Below are 19,081 nucleotides of genomic sequence, written 5' to 3' on the forward strand. Positions count from 1 at the left end.
AAAACCAAAGTAATGATCAATAACCTCGGGACAGCACAGCGGTTTGAGATGCGTGGCGAAGCAGTGGAAGTGGTAAGCGAATATATCTACTTAGCCCAAGTTGTGGCCTAGGGTCCCCACCATGAGGCTAAAATAATTAGATAGATAAGAATAGGGTGGAGTGCATATGGCAGAAGTTCTCAGATAATGACTGGCAGCCTACCATTGTCCCTGAAGAAGAAAGTGTATGACAGCTGCATCTTACCGGTGCTCACCTACGGGGCAGAAACTTGGAGGCTCACTAAGAGGGTGCAACTTAAATTGAGGACTACTCAGCGAGCAATGGAACGGAAGATGATAGGTGTAACATTGAGGGACAAGAAGAGAGCGGAGTGGGTCAGGGAACAAACGCGTGTTAAGGACATATTAGTAGAAATTAAGAAGAAGAAAACGACGCGGGCAGGGCATGTAATGCGCAGGCAAGATAACCGTTGGTCATTAAGGGTAACAGATTGGATCCCCAGAGAAGGCAAGCGCTGCAGGGGGTGGCAGAAAGTTAGATGGGCAGATGAAATCAAGAAGTTTGCTGGGATGAATTGGTCGCAGTTAGCACAGGACCGGGGTAATTGGAGAAGAATTGGGGAGGCATTTGCCCTGCAGTGGGAGTAGATAGGCTGGTGATGATGGTGATGATGATGATGATGATGGTAATGACAGTCACTTTCTCTACTCAGTTTTGATTCATTGTAGGGTTTAACGCGCCGACGCGACGCAGACGATGAGGCGCGCCGTAGTGCAGGGCTCCGGATTAATTTTGACCACCTGGGGATCTTTATCGTGCGCCGAAATCTCGTACACACGGGCGTTTTAAGTGCGAATGCACTTCTTAAGCGAGCCTGAAGCGTCCGCCGCCGTCCGCATAGCAACAGCTGCGGGTGCGCGCGCTCCTCGTCTTCCTTGGCAACGGGGGGAGATGGGCGCGCGCTGCCTGGCCGCTGACATGGCACATACCCACGTGGGGGATTGGCCAGGAATCTCCGCGGCGGGGAATCGAACCCGCGACCTCGTGCTCAGTAGCGCAACGCAGAAGCCTTTATAGAAGGGCAAATAAAGATGTTTTTCCCTCTCTCTCTCTCCTCGTCTTCCTTGGCAACGGGGGGAGATGGGCGCGCTCTGCCTGGCCGCTGACATGGCACATACCCACGTGGGGGATTGGCCAGGAATCGGGCGTGAGAAGGGCTAATGCACCCGCTTAAAGGAGTACTGACACGAAATTCCAAAGCTGAGATCCGCTCTAGCAATCAAGTACAACGACAACACAAATAGGTGTCTGTGAATAAATGCATCTTTCTTTCTTTGTAGTTGTGTGTGTGTGTGTGATCTCTCTTTCGCGAACATTACCGAACCGCGCAAATTCAACTCGTGCATTCGCACTTTCACATTCTTCCCCTCGGGGAAATGCGGGGAATTTTTTTGCTTTTCGCCTCCATCAGAAAAGCGGCCTCCGCGGCGGGGAATCGAACCCGCGACCTCGTGCTCAGTAGCGCAACGCCTTAGCCACTGAGCCACCGCGGCGGGTCAATCTGCTCAGTGCGTGGTATCAATTTTACCAATGGAATACAATAAAATCAGACGGCAGTTTTAAAGCAAAGCTTCATACCTCTACCAGCCAACGATTCCTTCGTGGCGTGCGGGACAAGAAATACCGAACTCGGATGGAGAGCGGGAGAACGGTTTTCATTCCCAGAGCCCAGTGTAGATTGCGCGGCGATAGGACGATATTGCCCAGCCTTTCCCACGCGCAGCTGCCGGCTCGCACCGCCGGACGCATTAGAGGGAAGGCTTTGTTGTCTGCTTTAGCAACGGTTGTGTTTGGCCTGCTCTGGTGCGCTTCGCGTCCATTGCGCGCTTCCTTCGCACGGCTTGATTAACTTGTTCGACAGCACCTCCTGGGTAACCCGGACTCAACGCAATTAAGTGGTCGTGCGGCAAAGATACGTTAACGATCGGTTTGCAGGGCGGGAAAACACAATGTAGAGATCACATACACTCCGACTTCTGGCCTCCCGAGAAACGCTATCTTTCGCGCACTGCTTGCCACGAATGGGATTCCGTTTGCTAAATTGGGGAATACCAATTCGGCTGTGTATTAACAAGTATTACATAATGCCAAAGGAGCAACTGGATCAGATAAATTGCGATTATAAAAGTTTCCTCAGCTTTCTCGCAATTCTCAAACTTACGAAACTAATTTAAATAGGTATAACTGGCAATCACGAAGTCACATGCCGAATTGTTTTTGTGTCTGCGCTTGTGTCGAGCTGTGGTGCAGCTCCTGGCTAGCACATCTGGATGGGTAGGATCCGCTGTCTCACCCTTCGAAGGACGATCCTCTGCGTTTTCTTTCTGCCTACGCACGGCAGGACTACAGCGGTGGCGGCGTGCGCCGATTCGGCGGTCGGTACGCCGCACCCCGCGAATTCCTAGTAACGGCTGGCAGAATATCTGGTTTGGCTCTTTGAAGAGCCACGTGTGTGAATTCAAATTAACTCGCATTGACAATTATTGTGGGTGTCGTCTAAAGCTTTGCTTTCCAACCACCTTCACAGCGTGGATTGGAGCCAATTTTTTATTGTATAGAATTGCTGTAGTAAATTCTTGTGGTGAGTGATAATCATTTGAGTCATTTTTAACTACAACAGATAATTTCAAAACGTCAGTACTAGTCTTAATCTGCCAAAAGGTACCAATCTACGAGTTGCCCATCCTCGGTGGATAATGGATAAAATGGTGCACGACCCAGCCATTCGAGAACAACTGACATCACACAGGAAATTAAATGGGAATCATTTAAATAAATTCCAAATAGAAGCAGCTCAGTGATTATACTTTGGGGCACGCCTGAGAGGAATGTTGTCGAATGTGATTAGGAGGTGCCCATGCTGATATGTTGGCCTGCTTCGGAAAGATAGCGATGAGTCACTGGGTTGTTTGTTCGCTGTATTGGCAGAACTTTTTTTTTAATTAATACTAGGAAAACCCGGAAAAGTACCTTGCGGAAATAAAGCAAGATAACGTAAATTCGTCCACCGTTTTTGAGTAAAATCTTGATTTTATTTGTTATGTGGATCAGCTGAGTCGTTCTTGCTGGTCCACGCAAAAATCCATGCAAACTGCTAAAACAGCATGCGAGCTTCTAAAAGCATGCCAGCATTCAAGCATGCCAGCTTTTAAAAAGAAGCTGGCATGCATGAAAGGAAAGTATTCCAATAATTTACTGCTACATGTGCATAGAAAAGAAATGGGTCCGTAACGTGGGGAAAAGCTTGTCTCCAGCTTCGTGAATAGATTGAACATTTGCAAATTTACAATCACCCCGTATTGCGGTTCGGCGTATAGCTTCACTCAATATTACAAATACAATTTGCGGCTACATTCACCGCACTGAAAAATAGCTTTTGGGAATTTCGCCATTACCCCGAATTTTTTAATGCCCGAGGTAGGTGGGCTGAAAAAGTTCCTTGTTCAATTAATGCTATACGAAATAATTCCATGAACTTTATTTGAAATCAGACAGCTATGCTGTTGCTACGTTGAAAAAAAAAACGGTTAAGCGTGGAGCTATGCTCGTCGAAGTATCAATTGCTGTTCACCGTCTATACTTAGGCTAGTGACATGCTTCTTCTTTATTATAATGTGCATCCACAACTATTTTGGGTCCTTGACAACGAAATCATATATTTCAACACGAAAGATATTGTATTTAAAACTGCACATTCTGCTTCAGAGTTTCAAGCGTTGCTAAACTGTTCGACATTGCATCGGAAAAGTAAGGAAAAGTTTTTTCTATATATTGGCGTTATCGAGAAGCGGCAGTTATTTTGTATTTTGGTTTAGGGTTGAATATCTTTTAATGCACACTGTTCTGTTCATTTAAAAGGATCTAATAAAGAGGACTGTTGGGAATATTCGTGAGGGTGTAAGTATTTCGCTATAAAAACTCAGTATCCTTTCACCTTGGGCATTAATAAAATCATGACTGGTTCACGATGTTTTGTATTCAATTGTGTCAAGTATTGCTTCAAACGCGTGCCTCTTCACGGTATGCTGTGCCCTGAAAAATGACTTCGGTAGTGCCAAACTCTTCGACTTCAAAGGATAAAAAAATTGTGTCAAGGACGGAAGTACTGTTGGATGTAGTTAAATATGATACGTAAGATTTGTGGCTAAACTGTACATAGGAATATGCATAGAAGTGACCTTTATGCCACAACGTACAAACATAGCGCCAATGAATCATGAGGGATACAAAATAAGGGGCGCTCACCCTGTCGCCATCATGTAAATAGTAGAAACCGGCCTTAGCAAGTCGCCGGGGAGACAAAAATTCCAGTGGCCAGTCATAGAAAGTCTCCAAGCGTGCCTCCTCTGACGCCTTCAGACGCTGAAGAAACAACGCATCCACTACCGTGGGTGGTCGCTGTGACGGAGGCAGCGCGCAGCTGACCTGCTTTTCCCTCGCGACATCCTCAGCGGTTGGCGAGCGGCCGCCTCCGATGGAAGGCCCTTGCGCCGACGGAGGAGCACTTGGGATGGATAGCCCATACGCACAGTTGGGGCTAGCTTCTCGATGCCTCTGGATGACCCCGTCCGTATCCTGCCAGTCCGAAATCACCACTCCACAATAGAGGCATTTCCAGCTCGAACCACCGATTTGTACGAAGCCACCCTGCAAAAAGATTGAAGAAGTCAAGAGAAGGGATGCGCTGACCTCCAACTGACACACTTGTCCACGATTTTAACCTGGCCCTGAAGTGTATCTCACCCCGACTCCTGGAATCTTTATCTTATTTGGAAGGCAAACTTGGTATGCCTATTGTGAAAGAAGTTACACCTCATTAGGCAGCGCATAAAGAGAGCCCTACACTTGATTAGTTGGAGTACATTCACCTGTTTATTGGTAGAGAAATTTTCTTAGGCTTCCGCATGTGATGGTGAAAACTACTGCTAGATCAGTGAAATTGATGGGCCCGGGCGTGGTGCTTCGAGAGCGGTCTATTTTCTTAGTGATGCAAGTGTAATTTGACTCATTGTATCAAACATTGATGCAAAAGAATTGTACTCTGGAGAACCTTGAGGAGTTATTTTATCAAATCACCAAACTTGTATTATTCTGGTTATAAGTTTAACTTCACCGTCGCAAACCATCAAGCAATATTAAAAGTAATGGAACAAGTAATGCGGTAATGAATTACTGGATTACTGCAGATACAGCTTTGAAATGGTCACTTTGCTTGGCTACCAGTGCTTGCCTCCTTCACATTAGCCATAACACCATCGTGTTTGAGTTACGACGTGTACTAGCGGTTAGCTGATTTACTGAGATAATCGAAATGCTTCAAATACAGCAGAGTTGCACAAAATGTGCGAGGTTTCGTAGGAAATAACCTCGATTTCTTGATTTAGAAACCTTCCTAAAATACGACATACGACGTTCACTTCCTCAAACATGATGCCAAATTTTATCATTACACGGCTATAGAAAGAGAGTAAAGTATTTTGCATTGGAGAAATCGGTGGGTTAGCCAGCCGTTGTAAGAAATCGCCTCAAGGCCAACGGCAATGAAAAAGAACAGACAGCGAGGCTCCCCTAGAAAGCCGAAACCCGAGACGCACCACGGAGCGCCGGCGGAGTCCGACCCAGCCCGAGAGAGAGAGCTTCCCCCTCACCCGTGAAGAGAAGTTTTGCGGGGACTCTGCATTGTGACTTCGCCGAAAGAAGACGTGTTGTTTCTGTACGAGTGAAAGTAATACAGTTTTTTCCATTATATTTAACCCCCTACTCTCATGTCGACCTCATTGTTTTTCTGTAAATCAGTTTTTTTGAGAAACAGATAACATAATGGTTCCGAAACCCGGGAGTAAGGAATAAATTTGAGGTAAACAAAGGTCGAGAGTAGGGATAAAGACAAAGGCGATGGAGAAGCTGAAAGTGAAGCGACGCACTTGACGACGACAGAACACCGTCATCATCAACGAGGCGACAACGGCGCTGCAAGACGCAGGTGTGGAACAATTAAGTGCCATTTTGCAACGACTGTAGGTAAACAACGGCGAACTCCGGAAAATCAACGAAGCAACAGAGGATAGCCTGCCTGAGGACGCCTTCGAGGGAGAGTACGTGGAGACAATCGAGTACGACGGTTGTGCAAACCAAGCCATCGGCCTCCTGAAAGCGAAGATCGCGGCACTGCAGGTGAGTACCAACACTGCAAACAGCGTCACAACACAGCCTCAGCTGCCTGCCCAGCCTCGACAACAAGAACTGAAGCTGCCCAAGCTGGGCTTGGAACCTTTCAACGGTGAGCTGTCAGCATGGGGAGCCTTCTGGGAATGTTTCCAAAAGACAGTGCACGACAACAAAGAGCTCTCAAAGGAAGAGAAGTTTCAATATTTAAGATCACTGCTTACGAGAACAGCCATGACAGCAGTAAGAGGGCTTCAGGCGACAGAGGCATGCTATGAAGATGCTGTAGAGATACTGAAGCGAAGATTTGGCGACAAAGAAAAATTGAACAAGAACATTTGGCCGAATTGAGAACCCTTCGCAGCGTAGCTTCGTCCGAGGACGTACGCAGGCTGCGCCGACAGTATGATCATGTGCAAGCCCACATTCGTGGACTTAAAAGACTTGGCATGACCATGTCTTCATCCTCGGCAATGCTTAGCGGCGTCCTACTTTCAGAGCTCCCAAAAGAAATGGTCGTAGACTTCCATAGGGAATTGAGCCGAGCCTACAGAGCCGAACCTCCCACCAATCAGTCGCCAACAGAGTCAGCCGCCTCTTCGGCGTCGGGCGCAGACAGCAGGCTGTCGGACATACTTGACTTGCTTATCGTCGAGATAGAAAGCAGGGAAAGATGCACCGAAGGCGCCCGTGCCCCAAATTCCCCCAAAGTTCCACACGGCGGAGCGAAAAGTAAACAGCAACGCTCGCCGAGTGCCGCGGTACTTAACACGCAGGCCGAGCAGGCGAGGAGGTGTTTCTTCTGCGCCTCGACGAAACACGAGACCCAGTCCTGCCCGTCTCCCCTCCCGCCAGAAGAAAAGGCGAAGAAATTGGCGAAAGCAGGGCGCTGCTTTCGTTGTACATCGTGGGGGCACCAGTCGAAAAGATGTAAAAGTAAAGTTAGGTGCCTTCATTGCACCAGACGCCATGCTTCTTCGGTGTGCAACACCGACTGGGGGAAAGAGGGAAGGGACCTTCAGGAGCAAACTGCTCCGAAAGAAGTCGCCACAACCAACGTACATGCAGCCGCTAAAAGAGAAACAAACGATGAAGTGGCCCTGCAGACGTTCCGCAGCTGGGCTGTCGGAGAAAACAAATGCGGCTACATCCGCGGTGTACTGGACGGCGGAAGCCAAAAGACCTTCATTCGGGAAAATGTTTCTAAAAATCTTAACCTGCGGGTTTTAGGACGGAAGGACTACCACCTAAACACCTTTGGGATGACAGCTGCAAAGACTGAAAGTTTCCGCATTGTAGAACTGCGGTTAAGGAGCCAGTACAGCGACACCGAAACGATAATAGAGGCCGTGGAGGTACCCTTCATTAGCAAAGACGTTGTACCGGTTCCTGTTGACCATGCGTTCGTGCAGGAAATTGAGGTTAAGGGAGGACTTATCGCCGACAAGCTAATCTACCCAGGAATGCCAGCTGTACAAGGAATCGCACTTCTGATTGGAGCCGATCATCTTTGGAAATTTCTGTCAGGTCAAGTCCTGCGCTCCAGAGAAAACAACGGCTTGGCAGCTATAGAGACGAGGTTTGGTTGGACATTCCAGCGTCCCCTCAGTATTGACAGCTCTCTGACAATGGCGACAAACGTCTGCATTTTAAAGATTGGTTTGGAAAGCCACATCAAACAACGAGCAATTTTTGAAAAAATTTGGGAGCTGGGCGCAATTGGAGTCGCCAATGAAATGGGAATGAAACAAGAAGAGAGCTGATTCACCCTTGCAAGCATCGAAAGAAAGGAAGACCTGTATGAAGTGTCCCTGCCGTGAAAGAAACCCGCTACCGAAATGGCAGACAACAAAGAAATGGCTGTGAAACGGCTAAAGAGTTTTACAAAGAGGTTGTGTCGCAGCAGAGAACTTGGGGAAGAATACGACACCGCCATCAGATCCTACATGAACGAAAGACACGCGGAAAGAGTGGAAAATGAAACAGCTTCTGAGCATGTGTATTACATGCCTCACCAGCTGGTCATTCGAACGCAGTCAAAAACAACAAAACTTCGCGTAGTGTTCGACGCATCTTCCCATGCTCCGGAACAGGCGTCTATAAATGAACACCTCGAGAAAGGACGAAAGCTCATCAGCGACATGATACGCATTCTGCTGCGCTTTCGCTTGCACCCCGTTGCTCTGGTCGCGGAAATAGAGAAAGCCTTGCTGCAGATCATCGTGCGACCACAGGACAGGGATGCCCTAAGGTTTCTGTGGTACAGCGAAGCACCCCTTAACCGGGACGCCCTTCCAAATATCGAGGAATGGAGAGTGCAAAGAGTGCCATTTGGAATTACAGCGAGTCAGTACTTGCTAAACGCGGTCCTCCTTCGCCAGTTGGGAAATCAGGGAGTCGGACTTCAGAAAACTGCTGCTGTACTCAGCGACTCTTTTTACGTCGACGACTTGGTCACAGGAGCTGGCACTGCAGATGAGGCATTAAAGATAGCTGCAGAAGCGCAAAAGATAATGACTGATGCAGGAATGCACCTGAGAAAATGGTCATCCAATTCAGAGAAAGTTAGGATGGTACTCAGTGATAAAAGAAGTAGCGTTCCGGACGAGCCGCAAAAAGAGCTGGGCCTTTTGTGGACGCCCTCCACAGACGAGATGTCCATTTCAACAGCTTCCGTTCTAATCCACGCATGCACAGGAGTCAGCACTAAATGCGCGGTGCTACAGGCTTCAGCGAGGATCTTTGACCCTTTGGGATTAGCGGCGCCTTTTGTGCTACGAGCTAAAGTGCTTTTTCAGCGCCTATGGGAGAGAGGAGTTGGCTGGGATGAGCAACTGCCAGATGATCTCGAAGTGGAATGGCAAAGCTGGTGCTCAGGTTTCACTAACCTCAAACAGTTCTCTTCCCCATGTTGCACACTACCTAACGGCGAGGCAACTTGGCAGCTGCACATATTTTGTGATGCAAGCCCGAAAGCTTACGGCGCATGTGCGTACCTACGGACGCAAGTTGACAATGAAGTGGTTAACGCCAACCTTATCTTCTCGAAGTCCCGAGTAGCGCCGTTGAAAGCGATGTCTCTCCTCGGTTAGAGCTAATGGTTGCCCTTATCGGAGCACGAATGGCTAAATACCTGCATACTGCCCTGAATCAAGCAATCGCAGTGTATTTCTGGTCCGACTCCACGATCACCCTCTGTTGGGTCAAAAGCACGGCCAAGCAATGGAAGCCATTTGTTGCAAATAGGGTGACAGAGGTACACAGCTTAAGCAGCCCAGAAAGTTGGAGGCATTGCCCGGGCCCCGATAACCCCGCTGATTGCCTGACGCGTGGAATGACGGCTGAATCCCTCAGAGCGCACGCACTGTGGTGGAAAGGTCCAAGTTGGCTGTAACAGAATTCTCAATTCTGGCCAGCAACAGAAGGCGACAGTACGCGTCACAGCAACGAAGTAGACGACGAAAAGCGGAAGCGCACAACCCAGCTGCTTACAGGGACTACCTATATGACCCCTTTGCTGCAAGCAGAAGAGTTTAGCAGTTACACACGTTTGATAAGAGTGACTGCGTGGTACTTGCGGTTTGTGAGAAACTGCCGCCAACGACGCGAGGGTGCTCCAATGTATCTCACAGTCGACGAAATTCAAGAGGCCAGTAACACCTGGATTCGACATGCTCAATGCAACGACTACGAGAATGAGATTGGAGCAATTTCTCGGGGACAAAGCCTGCCGGTAGACTCGCCTATTGCACAGTTTCAGCCTTTTCTTGATGAGCAAGGATTGCTGCGTGTGAAAGGTCGTCTTCAGTTTTCAAAGGTATCGGAAGATGTAAAGGACCCGATCCTTGTTTCGAAAGATCACGTGATAACCAGACTTATAGTGAGCGCTGCTCATCTGCGAACCCTTCAGGGAGGTGTCCGGAACACGATGACGGAACAGCGCGAAATTTTCTGGATCCCGTGCTGTTGGCAGCTGGGGAAGAAAGTAATCTCACGATTCAATTCAATTCAACTTTATTTCACATTTTTTCCTGTTACAGAACAAAGTAGAAAAAATGTTGGACAGGAACAAAAAGCTACAGCAAAGTAGCTTGACGGGGTTCCTACCCATTTCTTGGCATCGAGGAAAACAAGCAAAGATTTAAAAAAGAGCATAAAATACACGTGGGCGACATGTTGCATTGTCAATACATTCTTAAAAAACACCAAAAACATTCATTTTAAAAATGTAGAGGAGCACACGTATGATAGAACAATCTTACCTAGTTTACATTTCACAAATACCAAGAAGGTGTACATACTGGAAAACGAGAAACATACTGGGAACGAGAAATAAATTTTTTTTTTCACTAAATATACACGTATTAACAAGGCATCAACGAAATTCTTTCACTAACATAGATTTAATAGACATAATCTAAGTCATGAAAGATTCAACAAGAGATACTGCGCAAACATGCAATTTGCAAAAAAAAAAGCGTAATTATTTATTTTGCAGTGTAAGATATCTTTTTAACTCTTTTTTTGTAATAGTGCACAAATCGATTTCCTGGCGTTGAAGGTGTTCTAAGTAAGTGGGCATGCAGTGCTCTAGTCTATCGAAACCGTGGTTTGTGCGAGATGCTCCGTCTGTGCCAAGCACAGACTCAAACCGGCTGCTGCTCCAACGGCACCCCTTCCCAGTGAAAGAGTGAATCACAGCGAGGCCTTTCAAGTTGTAGGCACCGACTTCGTGGGCCCTCTCTTCATCAAGACTAAAGCTTTCAGCGAAAAGAGCTACATCGCCCTATTCACGTGCGCAACGACGAGAGCGGTTCACTTGGAGTTGGTTTCAAGCCTTACGACTGAATGTTTTCTGCTGGCCATTCGACGCTTGTCTGCCGGAAACTATTTACAGCGATAACGCCTTGACGTTCAAAAGGGCATCGAAGGACGTACAAAGTCTCTGGAAAATTCTTTGCGGCCGTGACGCTCAAGATTACTGCAGCTCTCAGCGCATCACGTGGAAGTTCATCATAGAGAAGGCGGCCTGGTGGGGTGGCTGGTTGGAGCGAATGGCCAGGTCCGTAAAAGTTTCCCTGCGGAAAATTCTCGGACGTCAAAGCCTGTCCTTTGAGGAGCTAACCACGGTCCTTGCCGATGTAGAAGCAACCATCAACTCGCGCCTACTTACCTACGCCCTAGAGGAGCCAGGGAAGGTATCATTGCTGACACCATCCAATCTGTTGACGGGAAAACGACTGATGGCATTACCTGACTCCAGACAAACGATAGTTCCTTCCTCTACAGCAGCGGACATCAACCAGCGCTGGAAATACCGAAGGTCGTTTGTCAACGCCTTTTGGAACCGATGGCAGAAGGAATACCTGCTACAGTTGCGGTCTGCGCACCTGATATCCTCACGGCAAAATAACTTCCTTTCGGTGGATGACATTGTGATTGTGCACGATGACCATGCAAAGCCACACATGTGGAAAACAGGAAGAATTGCTCAAGCTTTCAATGGACGTGACGGAGCAGTGCGGTCTTGTGCTGTAAAGTTGTCAACTGGGACCACTCTGCGACGTCCCGTGCAGCTTCTATACCCTTTAGAAACGGAAGTAAAATGAGCGATGCTCACTTGGGGGGGAGGATGTAAGAAATCGCCTCAAGGCCAACGGCAACGGAAAAGAAAAACAGACAGCGAGGCTGTCTGTTAGAAAGCCGAAACCTGAGTGCACCACGGAGCGCCGGCGGGGTCCGACCCAGCCAGAGAGAGAGAGCTTCCCCCTCACCCGTGAAGAGAAGTTTTGCGGGGACTCTGCATTGTGACTTCGCCGAAAGAAGACGTGTTGTTTCTGTACGAGTGAAAGTAATACAGTTTCTCCATTATATTTAACCCCCTACTCTCGTGTCGACCTGATTGTTTTTATGTAATTCAGTTTTTTGAGAAGCAGATAACAGCCGTATCTAGCCAAGACTTTCAGTTTCAGTTTCAGTTTCACTTCCTTATACAAACAGATGAAATAACATAGCATTAGTATACAGGCAGGGGTCCCATAGTGAAAAACACGGCAGATGGGACTTCTGATGGTTAATAACAAAATGAAGAGTAGGTGCAGTCGCTGAACAACAAAGAGTGCGTAAGGATTATACAATTGAAAAACAAACTATTAAGCCACGATCTCTCAGACTAGTGTTGACAAGTCGGATAAAAGCATCAGTAAAAATGCTTAGACTGGGCGAAAAACTAATATACTTACAAATGCAGGTACACATGTGGTTACAGGCACATATACAGAAATACACATATCTATAGTTAGAAGTCTAATGTATTTTCACCAGCTAATACAGATTTTTTCAAATACATGGTCGCAAACACATATACGCATATTCGTAAGGTTTAGGATATGGTAAGGTGCACACAACATGACGTGTTATGACGGGTCAAGTGAAGAACGGAGTAAGTGCTTAATGACTTGACAGATCGTGAGGTTTTGATAATGTACGCCAAGTTATTCCACTGCTCAACTGCGGCAAATTCAAAAGTGTGCTTTCCGTAGCTCGTAGTTACTTCTGGGAGTTTAAATTTTTTTTGTTCCGAAAATCGGATGTTAAAATGGGTAGCCAGATGCCGTCTACCTATTATATACATGAGATTTCGGTTTTTAAACAGGTGGTACGCCATAATAATTACACTAAACGTTATAAGCCTACCTAGAGGAAAAATATAAAGTTCTTGATACGGAGGAGTGACACGGGAATTGTAAGAACTGCGAGTGATAATGCGAAGTGCTCGATTTTGAATATGTCGTACTGGTTCTAAAGGAACTTGGTAAGTCAGACCCCAGGCTTCGATGCAATATATCAAATGGCTGTGAATAAAAGTATTGTACAGTGTAAGCAGTGTCTGCGGGCGAAAGTAATAGCGGGCTTTGATAAGTACTGTTATGCCTTATGCCTAATGCCATATGCCATATACACCGCTTTCTGAAGCGGTGTATTCAGTTTTAGCCGCAAACTTTACATAATTAGCGGGTGCGTGTGGCCTTGTCTTTGAAAGCAGGTCGACTAGTAAAAAATATCCGTGACTAAGTGCCGTTATTCTAACTCTGAGCAAACCTCAGAGCAATTAGGACACGGATTTTACTGAACGTGCAACCTGCGAACAGCCCTTGTTTCGCACTTGCGAACCCGGACACCAGAGGTTTTAACAAACCACACAGGCTGCAAGGTCACAAGTTTCTCCTTCAAAGCTGATATTAAGGAAGAAAGACAGTGCACCAAGTAGCTGTGTGTGTCGCGTTCCCCTAAGAGAAAAAAGCCCTGGCGCCGCAGCGGCATGCTTATGTACCACCTTTTTTTCAGAAAAGCACACTTTCCCGACACTGCGTCGAAGAACGGGGCGAGGCAGCAGCCAGTCACTATCTTACCAACACATTTCTGTTTAAAGAATTATTTAGTAGTTATAAAACTTGTTGTGGTTCTCGGAGGGCCGAAATTGTGGTATTTAACAAATTTATTAAGGTTCCATTGCCTTAAAAATTTCAAATGGATGTTTTCCCTCGTCATGGTCCGTGGCCGAATGGCCAGACTTGAAGGTGGGTACCTAATGCTTGTTCTAGGGGCATGTTTTGCGGCCGATCTTTTGGTTGGTAGGCTTCTGGTCGCTTTTCTAGCCCATAGAAAGCTACATTCAATCATTCGGCCCATGCTATAGATTATTCGACGAATTCGTATGATCATTCTCGCTCAGAGAAACGTGCCGATCACTGCACATACTCTCCCAAGAACCTTGGTCCACACTTTCGTGGAACTCACTCCCAAGGAAAAAATTCTAACCAGCCTCGTCGCTCTATACATGCTAAACTTTTTATCCTAATCTTTTTGTCATGGCCATTGATTAGCAGGCCCTCTTTGCATCTGTAGGGGAGTTTAAGAAACACCCGACCCTCCTCCCATGACAGGGACCTACATGCGAACACTGAATGGCGCTCCTACCTTACCCACACCCAGGAACCCACAAGATCTCTGAAGAGCGCAGGGACGGCCAGCTTTGGCTAGGGTATATTGGAATAGGCATGCGTTCAGGGGGTTAGAGATACGCTCCACCTGCCGGGTGGCGTTAAATTACCACTTGATACTGACTTATTACCACTTGATAGTGATTTATTACAATATTAAATTTAGATCGCGAGAGCTGGTCGTTGGAACTTTCATGGAAGACGAAGAAGCTCGCACCCAGCTCAGTAGGCACGCACAGGAAGAAGACGAAGACGACCAAGCGAGGCGACTAGGTGGCTGCTTTGAGAACGGTTCCCTGTACATAATGTAAATATATCGCCTTTTCCCAGCCGACGGGCTCCTCCCTTGCCTCCCTGGACGTTTTCCACATGGTGCCGAAACCCGGGATGTCAAGCGACACGACGAGGTGAGCCATGCAGCGGAATTCAATTCTTCGACCGCCATGCTCAGCCCGAAGCGAGGAGGAGGTGTCGAGACAGCGGAACCGGCTCCGGATTGCCCAGAACAGCCTTCTCGAATTCAATCAGAAGCTTATTGCCGAGATAACGCCTACTATAGAGCACAACAAAGACGTGGAGGCCGCAGTTTCGATAGCAAGGCTCCAACACAGTGCCGACCGGCTGGCTGCAATCAGCGAGAAGCTGGATGCCTTTGCATGCGGAAGCAGTGTCGATGGCCAACACGACCAGGCTCTACATTCGGTCAGAGAAGCATCCAGAATTATTTGTCACCTGGAAAAAAGACGTTACGGAAGAGAAGCCCTCGCCCCTCAGGAGCGACATCTTGCAAAAGAGGACAGATGGCAGCACCTACCGCATTATGAATCGCGTCCTTCAAGCGAGAGTAACGAGCCTGAGGAGGGACCCGAAACCTGCAGGAAGCCAACGGCTTGGACGACATCGATGGGCATTTCGGTAATCGTTCATGACCCACAAGAACCATCAAGCATACTTGCATCACCAGCCCCAACGATGGCATGGGCCTCTATTATTGACCTGTCGGCTGAGACGACACGCCAGACAACGGTGCATCCCTCGCTCAGAAATGAAGGCGCCGTAATACTGGATACACCACACCAACCACCGAAGGATAGCCAGAATCAATTGGAATCATCACAATCCACGTCCACCACATCCGTGCCCGAAGAGAAAATTGTGGACGACAAACCGGCTGCCGAAGGCTTTACCGGCGAAGCCGACGTGCCTGAAGTGCTTGAGACCCGCCCTGCGCATACAAAATATGTACGTGCAGACTGTATCCAGGAGGATTTTCTGAAGACGGAAGAAGTGAATCCAGATACTGGTGGGCTACCAGCAAAAGTGCAAGGAACTACACAGGACAATAACGAGTCATCACTGAGACAGAAGCGCGACCATGCTCCGGATGTGTGTCTGCGACAGGAGTGCGTTAACGGAGTGAGACTTACGACCGAGATATTAGTGCATTGGCTACAACCACATGATATCATTGCTACAAGAAACGAACTGTTTCAACGCGCTGCCCGTAAAGACTCGGATTCCTCGATGACCGTACACCTTTATGTCGACTTCGCCACAGCTGCAGACTACGCATCCCCTTTTCCAAGAAATAGGCCAGATGACAACGCTGTCATCGGCATGATCAGATGTACGACTAAGCAGGCCACCAGACGTGTTCACAAAGTGAAGAAACCTGGACAGCATGGTCCTGACAAAGTTCACGCAGAACAAGATGTGAACGTTCACGGTTTCAACCGGGGTATCGGGTGCAAAGGCAAGAAGTCAAGGAAACTACATCCTCAGTCTGTGCCCATTCTGAACTGCAAAGAAAGATACGACTGCGGCCAGTCGCCGGACGCAGACATCAAAAGAAAACATAGGGCAAAAGTGAGAAAAAAGGCAAAGTCACGAAGAAAGAGAAGGCCGAAGATAAGAAAAAAACGAACCTGAGAGACCGGCTGGACATGAATGGACGAAACACCATTGCAAGGACCCCGGACAGTACCTTTATCGATTTCTCTTATCCCGCATACACGAACGCTCTTGGGGCGGGAAGATGTTGGAACTTTTATGGAAGACGAAGAAGCTCGCACCCAGCTCAGTAGGCACGCACAGGAAGAAGACGAAGACGACCAAGCGAGGCGACTAGATGGCTGCTTTGAGAACGGTTCCCTGTACATAATGTAAATATATCGCCTTTTCCCAGACGACGGCCTCCTCCCTTGCCTCCCTGGACGTTTTCCACACTGGTTATGCGCGACAGGAACTGGTGTAAATCAATATAATTCGTGCCTAAAACCAGCCGCAGATGTGACACGGTAAATACTACACCAAGTCCTGGTTCCACTAAATACTGATTTGTTTATTATGCCGCTTCTACGCTAAAACAGCTTGGCATGATAACACGGGTACGGTGCACTAGAAGGCGGCCTACTGATAGAGCGCGTATAGCGCCATGCGATAAAGTTAGCGGGAAAAGCGGACATAAAATTGCAAATCTGCAATAGACTACTATGAATAATATGGAACATTCTATTCATGTACAGATCTGCAGTCTTTAAATAAAAATTGTGTTGGATATTTTCTTCACTTTCTTACGTGCAAACAAGGCCAACCTGTGCCGCGGCGTTAACCAAGCAGAACGCTGTAGTTGAACATGTAACACCTCTAATGTTTTTGCTCGAACAGGCGAAATTGGACCACCACTTGTATTACTCTGAACTTGTGCCTACCATGTGCAGGCACTTTGATGAGGCCCGACATATGGCGCAGTAGAACTTCAAAAATGCACTCAAAGCATCTTGATCTTCGTTTCAGCAAGCCAAACTCTTCTCATACGCCGAAAGCGTTTTGTGCTGCCTAGTTTTATTACGTAGTCATAAACGTGGCTTGGTACAGAGGTTACGGTGATCGAGTAGGTATTCAATGTCCAGGAAAGACGTTGTCAGACATGTTTAGACGATAAAGCATCGTAATCGTCGGAGCTTCTCTTCCGAGTTTTCCTCACTCTCCGCTAAGTTCACATTGCTACGGCTTTTTGACGAAGCTTCTGGATTGGGTGACAGCGAATGGATGAAACGTAGTGGTTAAAAAGTTTGGTGCTGGGCCCGTTGGTACATACTTTGAAGAACGACGGCCCCCAGCTTTGAACATGCGTTCACAAAAAGAGAGGAGAACAACACACACGCACACACACGCGCGCACACACACACACACGCACGCACACACACACACACACACACACACACACACCGACACACACACAGACACACACACGCACACGCACACACGCGCATGCACACACACGCGCGTATGGACACACAAACACACACACAGACACACACACGCACACGCACACACGCGCATGCACACACACACACGCATGGACACACAAACACACACACACGCACGCACACAAACACACACGCACACGCACGCACACACACACACACGCGCATGCCCACGCACACAGGCGCATGCACACAAACACACACACACACACACAAACAAACAACGTACAGATCAGGACAACACTAGCGTGTGTTGTCCTGCTCTCTCCTTGTGTACGTGTCTTCACTACTGGGTTCCGTCGTTCTTCAAACTTACTGGACTTCGGCTAAAGCAGGAGAGGACTTCGGTTATATAACTAATGCGCTGTCCTGGCAACAGAACAGGGGGCGTCAATGGGAAAGCCCCGCAGTTCGATATCCTTGTTCGGGCACCGTCGGTAGATGTCCCAGCTTTTTAAGTGCTCGTACAGCAAACGACAATCATGGTGAAACGAAGCGCAAAAAAAAACTAAGTGCAAAAGATACAACGGTATGCCACGCGTTTCACCATAAACCCTTTCCAATTCGCTCAGCTTTGTTTGCAAACGACAATCAAGCGTTTGTCAAAAATCACTGTTACTCGGGGTGAGGTGTTTGACCAGAGATGGCCGGAAGTGTGACGATGATGAAGATTATGTCGTAATCATTTGTCTCTATGGGGCGGGTGGACACCGGAGGGGTGTTTGAGCCGCTAACAAAAATATAAAAAAGAAAAAAGTCAACGGAGCCTTAAAAACAAGAAATTTGTTGAAGAGATGTATTGCGAAGGAGATCCACTCGTGAATGCATACACATCACACACCTGACGATCTGTGGACGCCCACCCACCAACAAGCCCACTACAGGCCTGATTCATACTCGGCACATAGTGGGCTGTCACTCAGTAGGCCGCTGTTTGGGGGCCGCAACCGCAGACCATTCTACCGTGGTGTATCAAGAGCGCCTTGTACCCCGTGCTATGACGGATCTAATAATCCATGCCTACCTTTACAGATCAATCAATGCTTTCTATCTCCTTCCCTCCCTCCCTCCCTCCCTCCCTCCCTCTCTCTCTCTCTCTCTCTCTCTCGGGCCGCTCCACCAACCTCTTACCCATAGGTCGGCATACTCTCTCGTGAGTACACTCATTTGTACTCATTTGCACTCAAACTCACGAGTGAGTATGATAATGAGTGAGCACACAGTACACACCCAGATTAAAAAAGTGAATTACGATGACGAATGAGTACAGGGGTAAGTCCACTACCCGTGAGTACAGTACTTATGAGTACACTACTCATGAGTATGAGTACTCGTGAGTACAGTATTTATGAGTATGAGTACTCACGAGTATGAGTACTCACGCGTTTACAGTACTCATGAGTACACATTACTCATGAGTACTACTCATGAGTAGACTCATGAGTAGTACTTATGAGGACACAGTACTCATGAGTACTACTCGTGAGTATACAGTACTCATGTATACATAGTCCTCATGAGTACAGTACTCATGAGTACAATACTCATGAATACTGTATTTTCGAGTGCTTGCACTCGTGAGT

General features: G+C 47.6%; 1 protein-coding gene across 4 annotated transcripts in view; it reads right to left on the bottom strand.

The window, feature by feature from the left end:
* Nucleotides 1-19,081, bottom strand: part of LOC144137590 (death-associated inhibitor of apoptosis 2-like) — a 160,656-nt gene that overhangs the window by 121,866 nt on the left and 19,709 nt on the right. For all 4 annotated transcript variants that reach the window (XR_013315692.1, XR_013315691.1, XM_077669513.1 and 1 more), the window contains exon 3: nucleotides 4,307-4,708. Coding sequence is in view for 2 of the 4 variants with exons in the window: in XM_077669513.1 (XP_077525639.1) it covers nucleotides 4,307-4,708 (402 nt within the window). In the remaining 2 variants the exon portion in view is untranslated. The remainder of the gene's footprint in view (nucleotides 1-4,306; nucleotides 4,709-19,081) is intronic.

Source organism: Haemaphysalis longicornis, unplaced genomic scaffold, assembly GCF_048455015.1.
Source record: "Haemaphysalis longicornis isolate Haplotype H1 unplaced genomic scaffold, Haemaphysalis longicornis Haplotype H1 scaffold_41, whole genome shotgun sequence".
Taxonomy (NCBI): domain Eukaryota; kingdom Metazoa; phylum Arthropoda; class Arachnida; order Ixodida; family Ixodidae; genus Haemaphysalis; species Haemaphysalis longicornis.